At 47.2% G+C, this 13,983-nt stretch overlaps 1 protein-coding gene across 1 annotated transcript in view; it reads right to left on the reverse strand.

Moving 5' to 3' along the window:
* LOC100330916 (uncharacterized) overlaps positions 1-13,983 on the reverse strand; it is a 103,968-nt gene that overhangs the window by 30,925 nt on the left and 59,060 nt on the right. The window contains exons 166-224 of the mRNA XM_073908413.1: positions 13,731-13,930; positions 13,532-13,644; positions 13,259-13,365; positions 12,941-13,117; positions 12,621-12,829; positions 12,435-12,532; positions 12,171-12,283; positions 12,061-12,082; positions 11,933-11,960; positions 11,771-11,846; positions 11,527-11,676; positions 11,220-11,428; positions 11,023-11,126; positions 10,757-10,875; positions 10,472-10,639; positions 10,157-10,356; positions 9,958-10,070; positions 9,685-9,791; positions 9,367-9,543; positions 9,047-9,255; positions 8,861-8,958; positions 8,597-8,709; positions 8,487-8,508; positions 8,359-8,386; positions 8,197-8,272; positions 7,953-8,102; positions 7,646-7,854; positions 7,449-7,552; positions 7,183-7,301; positions 6,898-7,065; positions 6,583-6,782; positions 6,384-6,496; positions 6,111-6,217; positions 5,793-5,969; positions 5,473-5,681; positions 5,287-5,384; positions 5,023-5,135; positions 4,913-4,934; positions 4,785-4,812; positions 4,623-4,698; positions 4,379-4,528; positions 4,072-4,280; positions 3,875-3,978; positions 3,609-3,727; positions 3,324-3,491; positions 3,009-3,208; positions 2,810-2,922; positions 2,537-2,643; positions 2,219-2,395; positions 1,899-2,107; positions 1,713-1,810; positions 1,449-1,561; positions 1,339-1,360; positions 1,211-1,238; positions 1,049-1,124; positions 805-954; positions 498-706; positions 301-404; positions 35-153 (exon numbers count right to left, since the gene is read on the reverse strand). Of these exons, the coding sequence (XP_073764514.1) occupies positions 35-153; positions 301-404; positions 498-706; positions 805-954; positions 1,049-1,124; positions 1,211-1,238; positions 1,339-1,360; positions 1,449-1,561; positions 1,713-1,810; positions 1,899-2,107; positions 2,219-2,395; positions 2,537-2,643; positions 2,810-2,922; positions 3,009-3,208; positions 3,324-3,491; positions 3,609-3,727; positions 3,875-3,978; positions 4,072-4,280; positions 4,379-4,528; positions 4,623-4,698; positions 4,785-4,812; positions 4,913-4,934; positions 5,023-5,135; positions 5,287-5,384; positions 5,473-5,681; positions 5,793-5,969; positions 6,111-6,217; positions 6,384-6,496; positions 6,583-6,782; positions 6,898-7,065; positions 7,183-7,301; positions 7,449-7,552; positions 7,646-7,854; positions 7,953-8,102; positions 8,197-8,272; positions 8,359-8,386; positions 8,487-8,508; positions 8,597-8,709; positions 8,861-8,958; positions 9,047-9,255; positions 9,367-9,543; positions 9,685-9,791; positions 9,958-10,070; positions 10,157-10,356; positions 10,472-10,639; positions 10,757-10,875; positions 11,023-11,126; positions 11,220-11,428; positions 11,527-11,676; positions 11,771-11,846; positions 11,933-11,960; positions 12,061-12,082; positions 12,171-12,283; positions 12,435-12,532; positions 12,621-12,829; positions 12,941-13,117; positions 13,259-13,365; positions 13,532-13,644; positions 13,731-13,930 (7,404 nt within the window). The remainder of the gene's footprint in view (positions 1-34; positions 154-300; positions 405-497; positions 707-804; positions 955-1,048; positions 1,125-1,210; positions 1,239-1,338; positions 1,361-1,448; positions 1,562-1,712; positions 1,811-1,898; positions 2,108-2,218; positions 2,396-2,536; positions 2,644-2,809; positions 2,923-3,008; positions 3,209-3,323; positions 3,492-3,608; positions 3,728-3,874; positions 3,979-4,071; positions 4,281-4,378; positions 4,529-4,622; positions 4,699-4,784; positions 4,813-4,912; positions 4,935-5,022; positions 5,136-5,286; positions 5,385-5,472; positions 5,682-5,792; positions 5,970-6,110; positions 6,218-6,383; positions 6,497-6,582; positions 6,783-6,897; positions 7,066-7,182; positions 7,302-7,448; positions 7,553-7,645; positions 7,855-7,952; positions 8,103-8,196; positions 8,273-8,358; positions 8,387-8,486; positions 8,509-8,596; positions 8,710-8,860; positions 8,959-9,046; positions 9,256-9,366; positions 9,544-9,684; positions 9,792-9,957; positions 10,071-10,156; positions 10,357-10,471; positions 10,640-10,756; positions 10,876-11,022; positions 11,127-11,219; positions 11,429-11,526; positions 11,677-11,770; positions 11,847-11,932; positions 11,961-12,060; positions 12,083-12,170; positions 12,284-12,434; positions 12,533-12,620; positions 12,830-12,940; positions 13,118-13,258; positions 13,366-13,531; positions 13,645-13,730; positions 13,931-13,983) is intronic.

Genomic DNA, 13,983 nt, shown 5'->3' on the forward strand with positions numbered 1-13,983 from the left:
CATGGACAACTGGAGAAAGGCATCAGGTACGCACACTGGAGAAATTCACATTCAGGGCTTCTAAAAACTCCACAGTAGCATAGCCAGAGAACAGGCCAAAGTTCTTCTCAAGCCATTCAGCGCTGCTCGTCATTTTGGAAAGACAGGCAGCATCTGCAGTGAACCAAGAGCATTGGAAAATTCAACAGAAACAGTGCAATTGTAAGCAAGCTGCAAAATTTGCCACAACCTCAGACGTTAAAAGATACCCTGGCAACTACAACAAGATGGGTGATGAAGCTTGACAGTGACAGGGCTTACCTGTTCGGTCAGCTCTTGAGAGGAAGGGTTTGATGAAAGCATTGAAGACGTCCTGTTTTGTCTCCATTGCCATGAGCGATGATTGACGGCTGAGACCCAGCACCCTAAATAGGCAAAGAATGGTGGCCATTATGGATTGCCAGACTTCTCTCTCCTAAGCACCACTTCAGCACTTCCACAGCATTGAGGTTACTTACGCTGCTTGGTAGGAGTCACAGCTGAAGTTCTTGGTACTCAAGCAGGATAGAAACTCCACAGAGACAGATGGCAAAAACGGTCTCAGACGCTCCTGGAACCAGGCTGTAATGAAGCTGGCATTTGTCAGCTGTGAAGCGCTAAAGTTGCTGATTGTCAGCTGTCCAATGGCATCCAGAATGTTGGATACAGCATGACCGTTGCTTAGGTTCTGGGAAAGCAAAGGGCACATATGTCACACACGTGTCAAAACAGAGCCCTGTGGCAGTGTTTCACTTGTGTACTGGAAAATGCAGGGCTGCTACTGACCTGACTGGAGTACACGGACAGCGCATTCTCCAGAACCCCAGTGACTTTCTGGAAGAAAAGCTTCCACATCTCTGTGCTGTTGCTCATGACCGTTGATGCCTTGCAGGTCAGCAGCGTGACGAGGTCATCAGAGGACAGAGAGGACGCAACCTTGGGGGGGGAAGCGGACAGATTTGTGCTGTTAGAGAAAAAGGTCTCTTTACAATTAACAGTCATACTGCTGCACGCTTCAGGAAAGGCTTACTGAAGAGCAGGCATATTCAGGAATGCTGAAGTTGCAGAGTTGAGCCGCGACGCTGCCTGATGTCTGAAGTTGTTCACTGCAAGGCACAAAAGCATGTTGTCCATTTACACCTCTGTTTTAAATCTTACCTCATTTCTCAGTAGACACCACAATGAAACTCACCTGTCTACACCTGCACAAAGCCTTTCCTCTGCAAAAAAGGCCAGAAAAGTTATCAGTGGCAGATCTTTATAGCCATCTCACAATATTATTAAAACTGAAAACATTTAGCAATCTTTGTTCCGACTCACCATCGATCAATGTTTCCTCGCACTGGTGAGAGGTGAGACAAAGCAAAAATTAGAGAAAAGAATTAGGAAGAGCTTATCTTGGGCATAATGCCACCAGATGAAGTACTTACAACAGCGGTGGGGGACACGGTCGGTGGTGCAGTGGGTGGTACTGGGGACGGTGTGGTGGATGGCATGGTGGGGGGCACTGTGGGGGGTGTGGTGGGTGGTGGAGTCGTGCAGGCTAAAGAGAGAAGCCAAGACAAGAGATATTGGTCGATGGGAGGCAACTCTCATGACGCTGACATATTCAAATACATGTGGTCACAATTTGTTGGCTTTTCTCACCGCCCAGGCACTGCCTAAGCATTCCAGCAGCTTTACTGATGCCATACCTTTTGGTGGTGAATGTTGAAGTGTGTCTACACTTGAATTTAGCTCTACTCCAACTCCTGACGGAAGATCTGCCAAAGCTATCTTCATGCCTTCCAGTCTGTCAAAACAAACAACATTGCTCAATCTCCACTTTTATTTCTACAGAACGATTGAGAAATTAAAGCCAAGGGGGCTGGTTTGCTCACATTGCTTGGTAAGATTCGCATGTGATGTTGGCAGGGATGACTTCCAGCACTGTAGGACTGAAGCTGGCCAGCAGGACCACCAGATTGGTTTGGAACCACAGCTCATAGTCGCTTGTTTCAAATAGGGGAAGTTTGGGAGCCAGGGCAGTCATGGTCAGATTCAGCATTGTGTCTCGGACAGCCACGTTTTCGATGTAGGTTATACTTTCCTGAAGGGGTGGAGGAAGGAGGGGTTGCTGTTGGCTTGTTTAAATATCTAAAATCCGGTTCAGCTCATAAAGGTTAGTCACTCTGAAGACCTACCTACAAACATTACTCACCACTTTGCTGACTTTCACAAATGTTTCAAAAAACATCTCAAGTTGTTTCTCATCTGGAGACGTCAGTATGCTGGTCAACACCTCCTGTACCACGGTGACATTGTCTAGAGCATCGGTGGATGGATCCAACAGTAGCTCTGCTTTCTGATCGGGTGCTAGGGATCCCAGAGCTGCCAACTAAGATGAACAAAGCAAAAACACAACACCAGAGGACATTATGCAAGACCGCCAGTGCTTTGGTGCCTGACCTAAACCAAGCAAACAAACAACAACAACAAAACTGTAGAAAGGAAAGATAAGAAAAAGATGGTACGTTACCATGCTGATGTTCAGGGACTTGAGGTCTGAGTAACTGGCTGAAGAGGAGAATCGACCCAAGTTGGTGTCGAGCCATTCAGCAGCGCTTTCAGTTTTCTGTCTGCAACCTGATTTTTTAAAGACAAGGATGGAGGAAGGTCAGCCTGCATCATGCACACAACAGGGGACACAACACACACCCTGGCCTGTTGTCTAAGAAAAAATATTTATATTGCAACCCATTCCCTTCCAGCAACAAGGAGATGCTGGAAAAAGGTGTTCTGGAAGGTTTACCTGGCATGCTGAATTTGGCAGCAGTTGTCTTTAGGTGCTCGACCAGAACATTGGTTATCTCCTGCCTCCTGGTAAATGTCATTCTCTGGAAATTGATTCCCAATCCCTTAACTCTGCAACACAAAGCCAAAGAGGGGTCATGAGGTGGAGATCCTGGTGCAGGCTGAAAAACATTCTCACTCTGAAGTTAGAAACTCACATCACACGGTAGTCGGTGCAGTTGACTGAAGCTGTGACCTTAACCAGCATTTCTGTGGTGAAACTGGGGAGGATGGGAACGAGATTCACGGTGAACCACACCACCCAATCGTGAGTCTCAAATTTCCGGAAATAGCCTTCAATGATTGCGAAGGTGCGGTTCATCATCACGTCACTCACAGCAGGGCTGATGACAGGAATCTGTAGAGACACAACAACAGGAGTGTGAGTGGCACCGCAAGAAAGCCTCCTATTCTACACCTTTCTCTGGGGCATCCACACGGTCTATGCCACACATTTCAGCAGATTGACTTGCCTCTGGAGCTGCATTTAGTTCTGTCAGAAATTCCTTCATGTTCAGGAAAGCGTCGCCTTTCTCCAGCCGGTCAAACACAACCACGATCTGATCAGTGTTGTTTAGCGCTCCAGAGCTCAGGGTGATTTCAGCTACTTGAGTAGGGTTCAGCAGTGACAGCGATCCCAACTGAAGGACAAGATAGAGAGCAGAAGTTAGCGCAGGTGAAGCCCTTCACTTGAAAAAGAGAGAAGATTCATCATGACAGATCACATGAACAACTGGAGAAAGGCATCAGGTACGCACACTGGAGAAATTCACATTCAGGGCTTCTAAAAACTCCACAGTAGCATAGCCAGAGAACAGGCCAAAGTTCTTCTCAAGCCATTCAGCGCTGCTCGTCATTTTGGAAAGACAGGCAGCATCTGCAGTGAACCAAGAGCATTGGAAAATTCAACAGAAACAGTGCAATTGTAAGCAAGCTGCAAAATTTGCCACAACCTCAGACGTTAAAAGATACCCTGGCAACTACAACAAGATGGGTGATGAAGCTTGACAGTGACAGGGCTTACCTGTTCGGTCAGCTCTTGAGAGGAAGGGTTTGATGAAAGCATTGAAGACGTCCTGTTTTGTCTCCATTGCCATGAGCGATGATTGACGGCTGAGACCCAGCACCCTAAATAGGCAAAGAATGGTGGCCATTATGGATTGCCAGACTTCTCTCTCCTAAGCACCACTTCAGCACTTCCACAGCATTGAGGTTACTTACGCTGCTTGGTAGGAGTCACAGCTGAAGTTCTTGGTACTCAAGCAGGATAGAAACTCCACAGAGACAGATGGCAAAAACGGTCTCAGACGCTCCTGGAACCAGTCTGTAATGAAGCTGGCATTTGTCAGCTGTGAAGCGCTAAAGTTGCTGATTGTCAGCTGTCCAATGGCATCCAGAATGTTGGATGCAGCATGACCGTTGCTTAGGTTCTGGGAAAGCAAAGGGCACATATGTCACACACGTGTCAAAACAGAGCCCTGTGGCAGTGTTTCACTTGTGTACTGGAAAATGCAGGGCTGCTACTGACCTGACTGGAGTACACGGACAGCGCATTCTCCAGAACCCCAGTGACTTTCTGGAAGAAAAGCTTCCACATCTCTGTGCTGTTGCTCATGACCGTTGATGCCTTGCAGGTCAGCAGCGTGACGAGGTCATCAGAGGACAGAGAGGACGCAACCTTGGGGGGGGAAGCGGACAGATTTGTGCTGTTAGAGAAAAAGGTCTCTTTACAATTAACAGTCATACTGCTGCACGCTTCAGGAAAGGCTTACTGAAGAGCAGGCATATTCAGGAATGCTGAAGTTGCAGAGTTGAGCCGCGACGCTGCCTGATGTCTGAAGTTGTTCACTGCAAGGCACAAAAGCATGTTGTCCATTTACACCTCTGTTTTAAATCTTACCTCATTTCTCAGTAGACACCACAATGAAACTCACCTGTCTACACCTGCACAAAGCCTTTCCTCTGCAAAAAAGGCCAGAAAAGTTATCAGTGGCAGATCTTTATAGCCATCTCACAATATTATTAAAACTGAAAACATTTAGCAATCTTTGTTCCGACTCACCATCGATCAATGTTTCCTCGCACTGGTGAGAGGTGAGACAAAGCAAAAATTAGAGAAAAGAATTAGGAAGAGCTTATCTTGGGCATAATGCCACCAGATGAAGTACTTACAACAGCGGTGGGGGACACGGTCGGTGGTGCAGTGGGTGGTACTGGGGACGGTGTGGTGGATGGCATGGTGGGGGGCACTGTGGGGGGTGTGGTGGGTGGTGGAGTCGTGCAGGCTAAAGAGAGAAGCCAAGACAAGAGATATTGGTCGATGGGAGGCAACTCTCATGACGCTGACATATTCAAATACATGTGGTCACAATTTGTTGGCTTTTCTCACCGCCCAGGCACTGCCTAAGCATTCCAGCAGCTTTACTGATGCCATACCTTTTGGTGGTGAATGTTGAAGTGTGTCTACACTTGAATTTAGCTCTACTCCAACTCCTGACGGAAGATCTGCCAAAGCTATCTTCATGCCTTCCAGTCTGTCAAAACAAACAACATTGCTCAATCTCCACTTTTATTTCTACAGAACGATTGAGAAATTAAAGCCAAGGGGGCTGGTTTGCTCACATTGCTTGGTAAGATTCGCATGTGATGTTGGCAGGGATGACTTCCAGCACTGTAGGACTGAAGCTGGCCAGCAGGACCACCAGATTGGTTTGGAACCACAGCTCATAGTCGCTTGTTTCAAATAGGGGAAGTTTGGGAGCCAGGGCAGTCATGGTCAGATTCAGCATTGTGTCTCGGACAGCCACGTTTTCGATGTAGGTTATACTTTCCTGAAGGGGTGGAGGAAGGAGGGGTTGCTGTTGGCTTGTTTAAATATCTAAAATCCGGTTCAGCTCATAAAGGTTAGTCACTCTGAAGACCTACCTACAAACATTACTCACCACTTTGCTGACTTTCACAAATGTTTCAAAAAACATCTCAAGTTGTTTCTCATCTGGAGACGTCAGTATGCTGGTCAACACCTCCTGTACCACGGTGACATTGTCTAGAGCATCGGTGGATGGATCCAACAGTAGCTCTGCTTTCTGATCGGGTGCTAGGGATCCCAGAGCTGCCAACTAAGATGAACAAAGCAAAAACACAACACCAGAGGACATTATGCAAGACCGCCAGTGCTTTGGTGCCTGACCTAAACCAAGCAAACAAACAACAACAACAAAACTGTAGAAAGGAAAGATAAGAAAAAGATGGTACGTTACCATGCTGATGTTCAGGGACTTGAGGTCTGAGTAACTGGCTGAAGAGGAGAATCGACCCAAGTTGGTGTCGAGCCATTCAGCAGCGCTTTCAGTTTTCTGTCTGCAACCTGATTTTTTAAAGACAAGGATGGAGGAAGGTCAGCCTGCATCATGCACACAACAGGGGACACAACACACACCCTGGCCTGTTGTCTAAGAAAAAATATTTATATTGCAACCCATTCCCTTCCAGCAACAAGGAGATGCTGGAAAAAGGTGTTCTGGAAGGTTTACCTGGCATGCTGAATTTGGCAGCAGTTGTCTTTAGGTGCTCGACCAGAACATTGGTTATCTCCTGCCTCCTGGTAAATGTCATTCTCTGGAAATTGATTCCCAATCCCTTAACTCTGCAACACAAAGCCAAAGAGGGGTCATGAGGTGGAGATCCTGGTGCAGGCTGAAAAACATTCTCACTCTGAAGTTAGAAACTCACATCACACGGTAGTCGGTGCAGTTGACTGAAGCTGTGACCTTAACCAGCATTTCTGTGGTGAAACTGGGGAGGATGGGAACGAGATTCACGGTGAACCACACCACCCAATCGTGAGTCTCAAATTTCCGGAAATAGCCTTCAATGATTGCGAAGGTGCGGTTCATCATCACGTCACTCACAGCAGGGCTGATGACAGGAATCTGTAGAGACACAACAACAGGAGTGTGAGTGGCACCGCAAGAAAGCCTCCTATTCTACACCTTTCTCTGGGGCATCCACACGGTCTATGCCACACATTTCAGCAGATTGACTTGCCTCTGGAGCTGCATTTAGTTCTGTCAGAAATTCCTTCATGTTCAGGAAAGCGTCGCCTTTCTCCAGCCGGTCAAACACAACCACGATCTGATCAGTGTTGTTTAGCGCTCCAGAGCTCAGGGTGATTTCAGCTACTTGAGTAGGGTTCAGCAGTGACAGCGATCCCAACTGAAGGACAAGATAGAGAGCAGAAGTTAGCGCAGGTGAAGCCCTTCACTTGAAAAAGACAGAAGATTCATCATGACAGATCACATGGACAACTGGAGAAAGGCATCAGGTACGCACACTGGAGAAATTCACATTCAGGGCTTCTAAAAACTCCACAGTAGCATAGCCAGAGAACAGGCCAAAGTTCTTCTCAAGCCATTCAGCGCTGCTCGTCATTTTGGAAAGACAGGCAGCATCTGCAGTGAACCAAGAGCATTGGAAAATTCAACAGAAACAGTGCAATTGTAAGCAAGCTGCAAAATTTGCCACAACCTCAGACGTTAAAAGATACCCTGGCAACTACAACAAGATGGGTGATGAAGCTTGACAGTGACAGGGCTTACCTGTTCGGTCAGCTCTTGAGAGGAAGGGTTTGATGAAAGCATTGAAGACGTCCTGTTTTGTCTCCATTGCCATGAGCGATGATTGACGGCTGAGACCCAGCACCCTAAATAGGCAAAGAATGGTGGCCATTATGGATTGCCAGACTTCTCTCTCCTAAGCACCACTTCAGCACTTCCACAGCATTGAGGTTACTTACGCTGCTTGGTAGGAGTCACAGCTGAAGTTCTTGGTACTCAAGCAGGATAGAAACTCCACAGAGACAGATGGCAAAAACGGTCTCAGACGCTCCTGGAACCAGTCTGTAATGAAGCTGGCATTTGTCAGCTGTGAAGCGCTAAAGTTGCTGATTGTCAGCTGTCCAATGGCATCCAGAATGTTGGATGCAGCATGACCGTTGCTTAGGTTCTGGGAAAGCAAAGGGCACATATGTCACACACGTGTCAAAACAGAGCCCTGTGGCAGTGTTTCACTTGTGTACTGGAAAATGCAGGGCTGCTACTGACCTGACTGGAGTACACGGACAGCGCATTCTCCAGAACCCCAGTGACTTTCTGGAAGAAAAGCTTCCACATCTCTGTGCTGTTGCTCATGACCGTTGATGCCTTGCAGGTCAGCAGCGTGACGAGGTCATCAGAGGACAGAGAGGACGCAACCTTGGGGGGGGAAGCGGACAGATTTGTGCTGTTAGAGAAAAAGGTCTCTTTACAATTAACAGTCATACTGCTGCACGCTTCAGGAAAGGCTTACTGAAGAGCAGGCATATTCAGGAATGCTGAAGTTGCAGAGTTGAGCCGCGACGCTGCCTGATGTCTGAAGTTGTTCACTGCAAGGCACAAAAGCATGTTGTCCATTTACACCTCTGTTTTAAATCTTACCTCATTTCTCAGTAGACACCACAATGAAACTCACCTGTCTACACCTGCACAAAGCCTTTCCTCTGCAAAAAAGGCCAGAAAAGTTATCAGTGGCAGATCTTTATAGCCATCTCACAATATTATTAAAACTGAAAACATTTAGCAATCTTTGTTCCGACTCACCATCGATCAATGTTTCCTCGCACTGGTGAGAGGTGAGACAAAGCAAAAATTAGAGAAAAGAATTAGGAAGAGCTTATCTTGGGCATAATGCCACCAGATGAAGTACTTACAACAGCGGTGGGGGACACGGTCGGTGGTGCAGTGGGTGGTACTGGGGACGGTGTGGTGGATGGCATGGTGGGGGGCACTGTGGGGGGTGTGGTGGGTGGTGGAGTCGTGCAGGCTAAAGAGAGAAGCCAAGACAAGAGATATTGGTCGATGGGAGGCAACTCTCATGACGCTGACATATTCAAATACATGTGGTCACAATTTGTTGGCTTTTCTCACCGCCCAGGCACTGCCTAAGCATTCCAGCAGCTTTACTGATGCCATACCTTTTGGTGGTGAATGTTGAAGTGTGTCTACACTTGAATTTAGCTCTACTCCAACTCCTGACGGAAGATCTGCCAAAGCTATCTTCATGCCTTCCAGTCTGTCAAAACAAACAACATTGCTCAATCTCCACTTTTATTTCTACAGAACGATTGAGAAATTAAAGCCAAGGGGGCTGGTTTGCTCACATTGCTTGGTAAGATTCGCATGTGATGTTGGCAGGGATGACTTCCAGCACTGTAGGACTGAAGCTGGCCAGCAGGACCACCAGATTGGTTTGGAACCACAGCTCATAGTCGCTTGTTTCAAATAGGGGAAGTTTGGGAGCCAGGGCAGTCATGGTCAGATTCAGCATTGTGTCTCGGACAGCCACGTTTTCGATGTAGGTTATACTTTCCTGAAGGGGTGGAGGAAGGAGGGGTTGCTGTTGGCTTGTTTAAATATCTAAAATCCGGTTCAGCTCATAAAGGTTAGTCACTCTGAAGACCTACCTACAAACATTACTCACCACTTTGCTGACTTTCACAAATGTTTCAAAAAACATCTCAAGTTGTTTCTCATCTGGAGACGTCAGTATGCTGGTCAACACCTCCTGTACCACGGTGACATTGTCTAGAGCATCGGTGGATGGATCCAACAGTAGCTCTGCTTTCTGATCGGGTGCTAGGGATCCCAGAGCTGCCAACTAAGATGAACAAAGCAAAAACACAACACCAGAGGACATTATGCAAGACCGCCAGTGCTTTGGTGCCTGACCTAAACCAAGCAAACAAACAACAACAACAAAACTGTAGAAAGGAAAGTTAAGAAAAAGAAGGTACGTTACCATGCTAATGTTCAGGGACTTGAGGTCTGAGTAACTGGCTAAAGAGGAGAATCGACCCAAGTTGGTGTCGAGCCATTCAGCAGCGCTTTCAGTTTTCTGTCTGCAACCTGATTTTTTAAAGACAAGGATGGAGGAAGGTCAGCCTGCATCATGCACACAACAGGGGACACAACACACACCCTGGCCTGTTGTCTAAGAAAAAATATTTATATTGCAACCCATTCCCTTCCAGCAACAAGGAGATGCTGGAAAAAGGTGTTCTGGAAGGTTTACCTGGCATGCTGAATTTGGCAGCAGTTGTCTTTAGGTGCTCGACCAGAACATTGGTTATCTCCTGCCTCCTGGTAAATGTCATTCTCTGGAAATTGATTCCCAATCCCTTAACTCTGCAACACAAAGCCAAAGAGGGGTCATGAGGTGGAGATCCTGGTGCAGGCTGAAAAACATTCTCACTCTGAAGTTAGAAACTCACATCACACGGTAGTCGGTGCAGTTGACTGAAGCTGTGACCTTAACCAGCATTTCTGTGGTGAAACTGGGGAGGATGGGAACGAGATTCACGGTGAACCACACCACCCAATCGTGAGTCTCAAATTTCCGGAAATAGCCTTCAATGATTGCGAAGGTGCGGTTCATCATCACGTCACTCACAGCAGGGCTGATGACAGGAATCTGTAGAGACACAACAACAGGAGTGTGAGTGGCACCGCAAGAAAGCCTCCTATTCTACACCTTTCTCTGGGGCATCCACACGGTCTATGCCACACATTTCAGCAGATTGACTTGCCTCTGGAGCTGCATTTAGTTCTGTCAGAAATTCCTTCATGTTCAGGAAAGCGTCGCCTTTCTCCAGCCGGTCAAACACAACCACGATCTGATCAGTGTTGTTTAGCGCTCCAGAGCTCAGGGTGATTTCAGCTACTTGAGTAGGGTTCAGCAGTGACAGCGATCCCAACTGAAGGACAAGATAGAGAGCAGAAGTTAGCGCAGGTGAAGCCCTTCACTTGAAAAAGACAGAAGATTCATCATGACAGATCACATGGACAACTGGAGAAAGGCATCAGGTACGCACACTGGAGAAATTGACATTCAGGGCTTCTAAAAACTCCACAGTAGCATAGCCAGAGAACAGGCCAAAGTTCTTCTCAAGCCATTCAGCGCTGCTCGTCATTTTGGAAAGACAGGCAGCATCTGCAGTGAACCAAGAGCAATGGAAAATTCAACAGAAACAGTGCAATTGTAAGCAAGCTGCAAAATTTGCCACAACCTCAGACGTTAAAAGATACCCTGGCAACTACAACAAGATGGGTGATGAAGCTTGACAGTGACAGGGCTTACCTGTTCGGTCAGCTCTTGAGAGGAAGGGTTTGATGAAAGCATTGAAGACGTCCTGTTTTGTCTCCATTGCCATGAGCGATGATTGACGGCTGAGACCCAGCACCCTAAATAGGCAAAGAATGGTGGCCATTATGGATTGCCAGACTTCTCTCTCCTAAGCACCACTTCAGCACTTCCACAGCATTGAGGTTACTTACGCTGCTTGGTAGGAGTCACAGCTGAAGTTCTTGGTACTCAAGCAGGATAGAAACTCCACAGAGACAGATGGCAAAAACGGTCTCAGACGCTCCTGGAACCAGGCTGTAATGAAGCTGGCATTTGTCAGCTGTGAAGCGCTAAAGTTGCTGATTGTCAGCTGTCCAATGGCATCCAGAATGTTGGATGCAGCATGACCGTTGCTTAGGTTCTGGGAAAGCAAAGGGCACATATGTCACACACGTGTCAAAACAGAGCCCTGTGGCAGTGTTTCACTTGTGTACTGGAAAATGCAGGGCTGCTACTGACCTGACTGGAGTACACGGACAGCGCATTCTCCAGAACCCCAGTGACTTTCTGGAAGAAAAGCTTCCACATCTCTGTGCTGTTGCTCATGACCGTTGATGCCTTGCAGGTCAGCAGCGTGACGAGGTCATCAGAGGACAGAGAGGACGCAACCTTGGGGGGGGAAGCGGACAGATTTGTGCTGTTAGAGAAAAAGGTCTCTTTACAATTAACAGTCATACTGCTGCACGCTTCAGGAAAGGCTTACTGAAGAGCAGGCATATTCAGGAATGCTGAAGTTGCAGAGTTGAGCCGCGACGCTGCCTGATGTCTGAAGTTGTTCACTGCAAGGCACAAAAGCATGTTGTCCATTTACACCTCTGTTTTAAATCTTACCTCATTTCTCAGTAGACACCACAGTGAAACTCACCTGTCTACACCTGCACAAAGCCTTTCCTCTGCAAAAAAGGCCAGAAAAGTTATCAGTGGCAGATCTTTATAGCCATCTCACAATATTATTAAAACTGAAAACATTTAGCAATCTTTGTTCCGACTCACCATCGATCAATGTTTCCTCGCACTGGTGAGAGGTGAGACAAAGCAAAAATTAGAGAAAAGAATTAGGAAGAGCTTATCTTGGGCATAATGCCACCAGATGAAGTACTTACAACAGCGGTGGGGGACACGGTCGGTGGTGCAGTGGGTGGTACTGGGGACGGTGTGGTGGATGGCATGGTGGGGGGCACTGTGGGGGGTGTGGTGGGTGGTGGAGTCGTGCAGGCTAAAGAGAGAAGCCAAGACAAGAGATATTGGTCGATGGGAGGCAAATCTCATGACGCTGACATATTCAAATACATGTGGTCACAATTTGTTGGCTTTTCTCACCGCCCAGGCACTGCCTAAGCATTCCAGCAGCTTTACTGATGCCATACCTTTTGGTGGTGAATGTTGAAGTGTGTCTACACTTGAATTTAGCTCTACTCCAACTCCTGACGGAAGATCTGCCAAAGCTATCTTCATGCCTTCCAGTCTGTCAAAACAAACAACATTGCTCAATCTCCACTTTTATTTCTACAGAACGATTGAGAAATTAAAGCCAAGGGGGCTGGTTTGCTCACATTGCTTGGTAAGATTCGCATGTGATGTTGGCAGGGATGACTTCCAGCACTGTAGGACTGAAGCTGGCCAGCAGGACCACCAGATTGGTTTGGAACCACAGCTCATAGTCGCTTGTTTCAAATAGGGGAAGTTTGGGAGCCAGGGCAGTCATGGTCAGATTCAGCATTGTGTCTCGGACAGCCACGTTTTCGATGTAGGTTATACTTTCCTGAAGGGGTGGAGGAAGGAGGGGTTGCTGTTGGCTTGTTTAAATATCTAAAATCCGGTTCAGCTCATAAAGGTTAGTCACTCTGAAGACCTACCTACAAACATTACTCACCACTTTGCTGACTTTCACAAATGTTTCAAAAAACATCTCAAGTTGTTTCTCATCTGGAGACGTCAGTATGCTGGTCAACACCTCCTGTACCACGGTGACATTGTCTAGAGCATCGGTGGATGGATCCAACAGTAGCTCTGCTTTCTGATCGGGTGCTAGGGATCCCAGAGCTGCCAACTAAGATGAACAAAGCAAAAACACAACACCAGAGGACATTATGCAAGACCGCCAGTGCTTTGGTGCCTGACCTAAACCAAGCAAACAAACAACAACAACAAAACTGTAGAAAGGAAAGATAAGAAAAAGATGGTACGTTACCATGCTAATGTTCAGGGACTTGAGGTCTGAGTAACTGGCTAAAGAGGAGAATCGACCCAAGTTGGTGTCGAGCCATTCAGCAGCGCTTTCAGTTTTCTGTCTGCAACCTGATTTTTTAAAGACAAGGATGGAGGAAGGTCAGCCTGCATCATGCACACAACAGGGGACACAACACACACCCTGGCCTGTTGTCTAAGAAAAAATATTTATATTGCAACCCATTCCCTTCCAGCAACAAGGAGATGCTGGAAAAAGGTGTTCTGGAAGGTTTACCTGGCATGCTGAATTTGGCAGCAGTTGTCTTTAGGTGCTCGACCAGAACATTGGTTATCTCCTGCCTCCTGGTAAATGTCATTCTCTGGAAATTGATTCCCAATCCCTTAACTCTGCAACACAAAGCCAAAGAGGGGTCATGAGGTGGAGATCCTGGTGCAGGCTGAAAAACATTCTCACTCTGAAGTTAGAAACTCACATCACACGGTAGTCGGTGCAGTTGACTGAAGCTGTGACCTTAACCAGCATTTCTGTGGTGAAACTGGGGAGGATGGGAACGAGATTCACGGTGAACCACACCACCCAATCGTGAGTCTCAAATTTCCGGAAATAGCCTTCAATGATTGCGAAGGTGCGGTTCATCATCACGTCACTCACAGCAGGGCTGATGACAGGAATCTGTAGAGACACAACAACAGGAGTGTGAGTGGCACCGCAAGAAAGCCTCCTAT

This window comes from Danio rerio, chromosome 1, assembly GCF_049306965.1.
Source record: "Danio rerio strain Tuebingen ecotype United States chromosome 1, GRCz12tu, whole genome shotgun sequence".
Taxonomy (NCBI): Eukaryota; Metazoa; Chordata; class Actinopteri; order Cypriniformes; family Danionidae; genus Danio; species Danio rerio.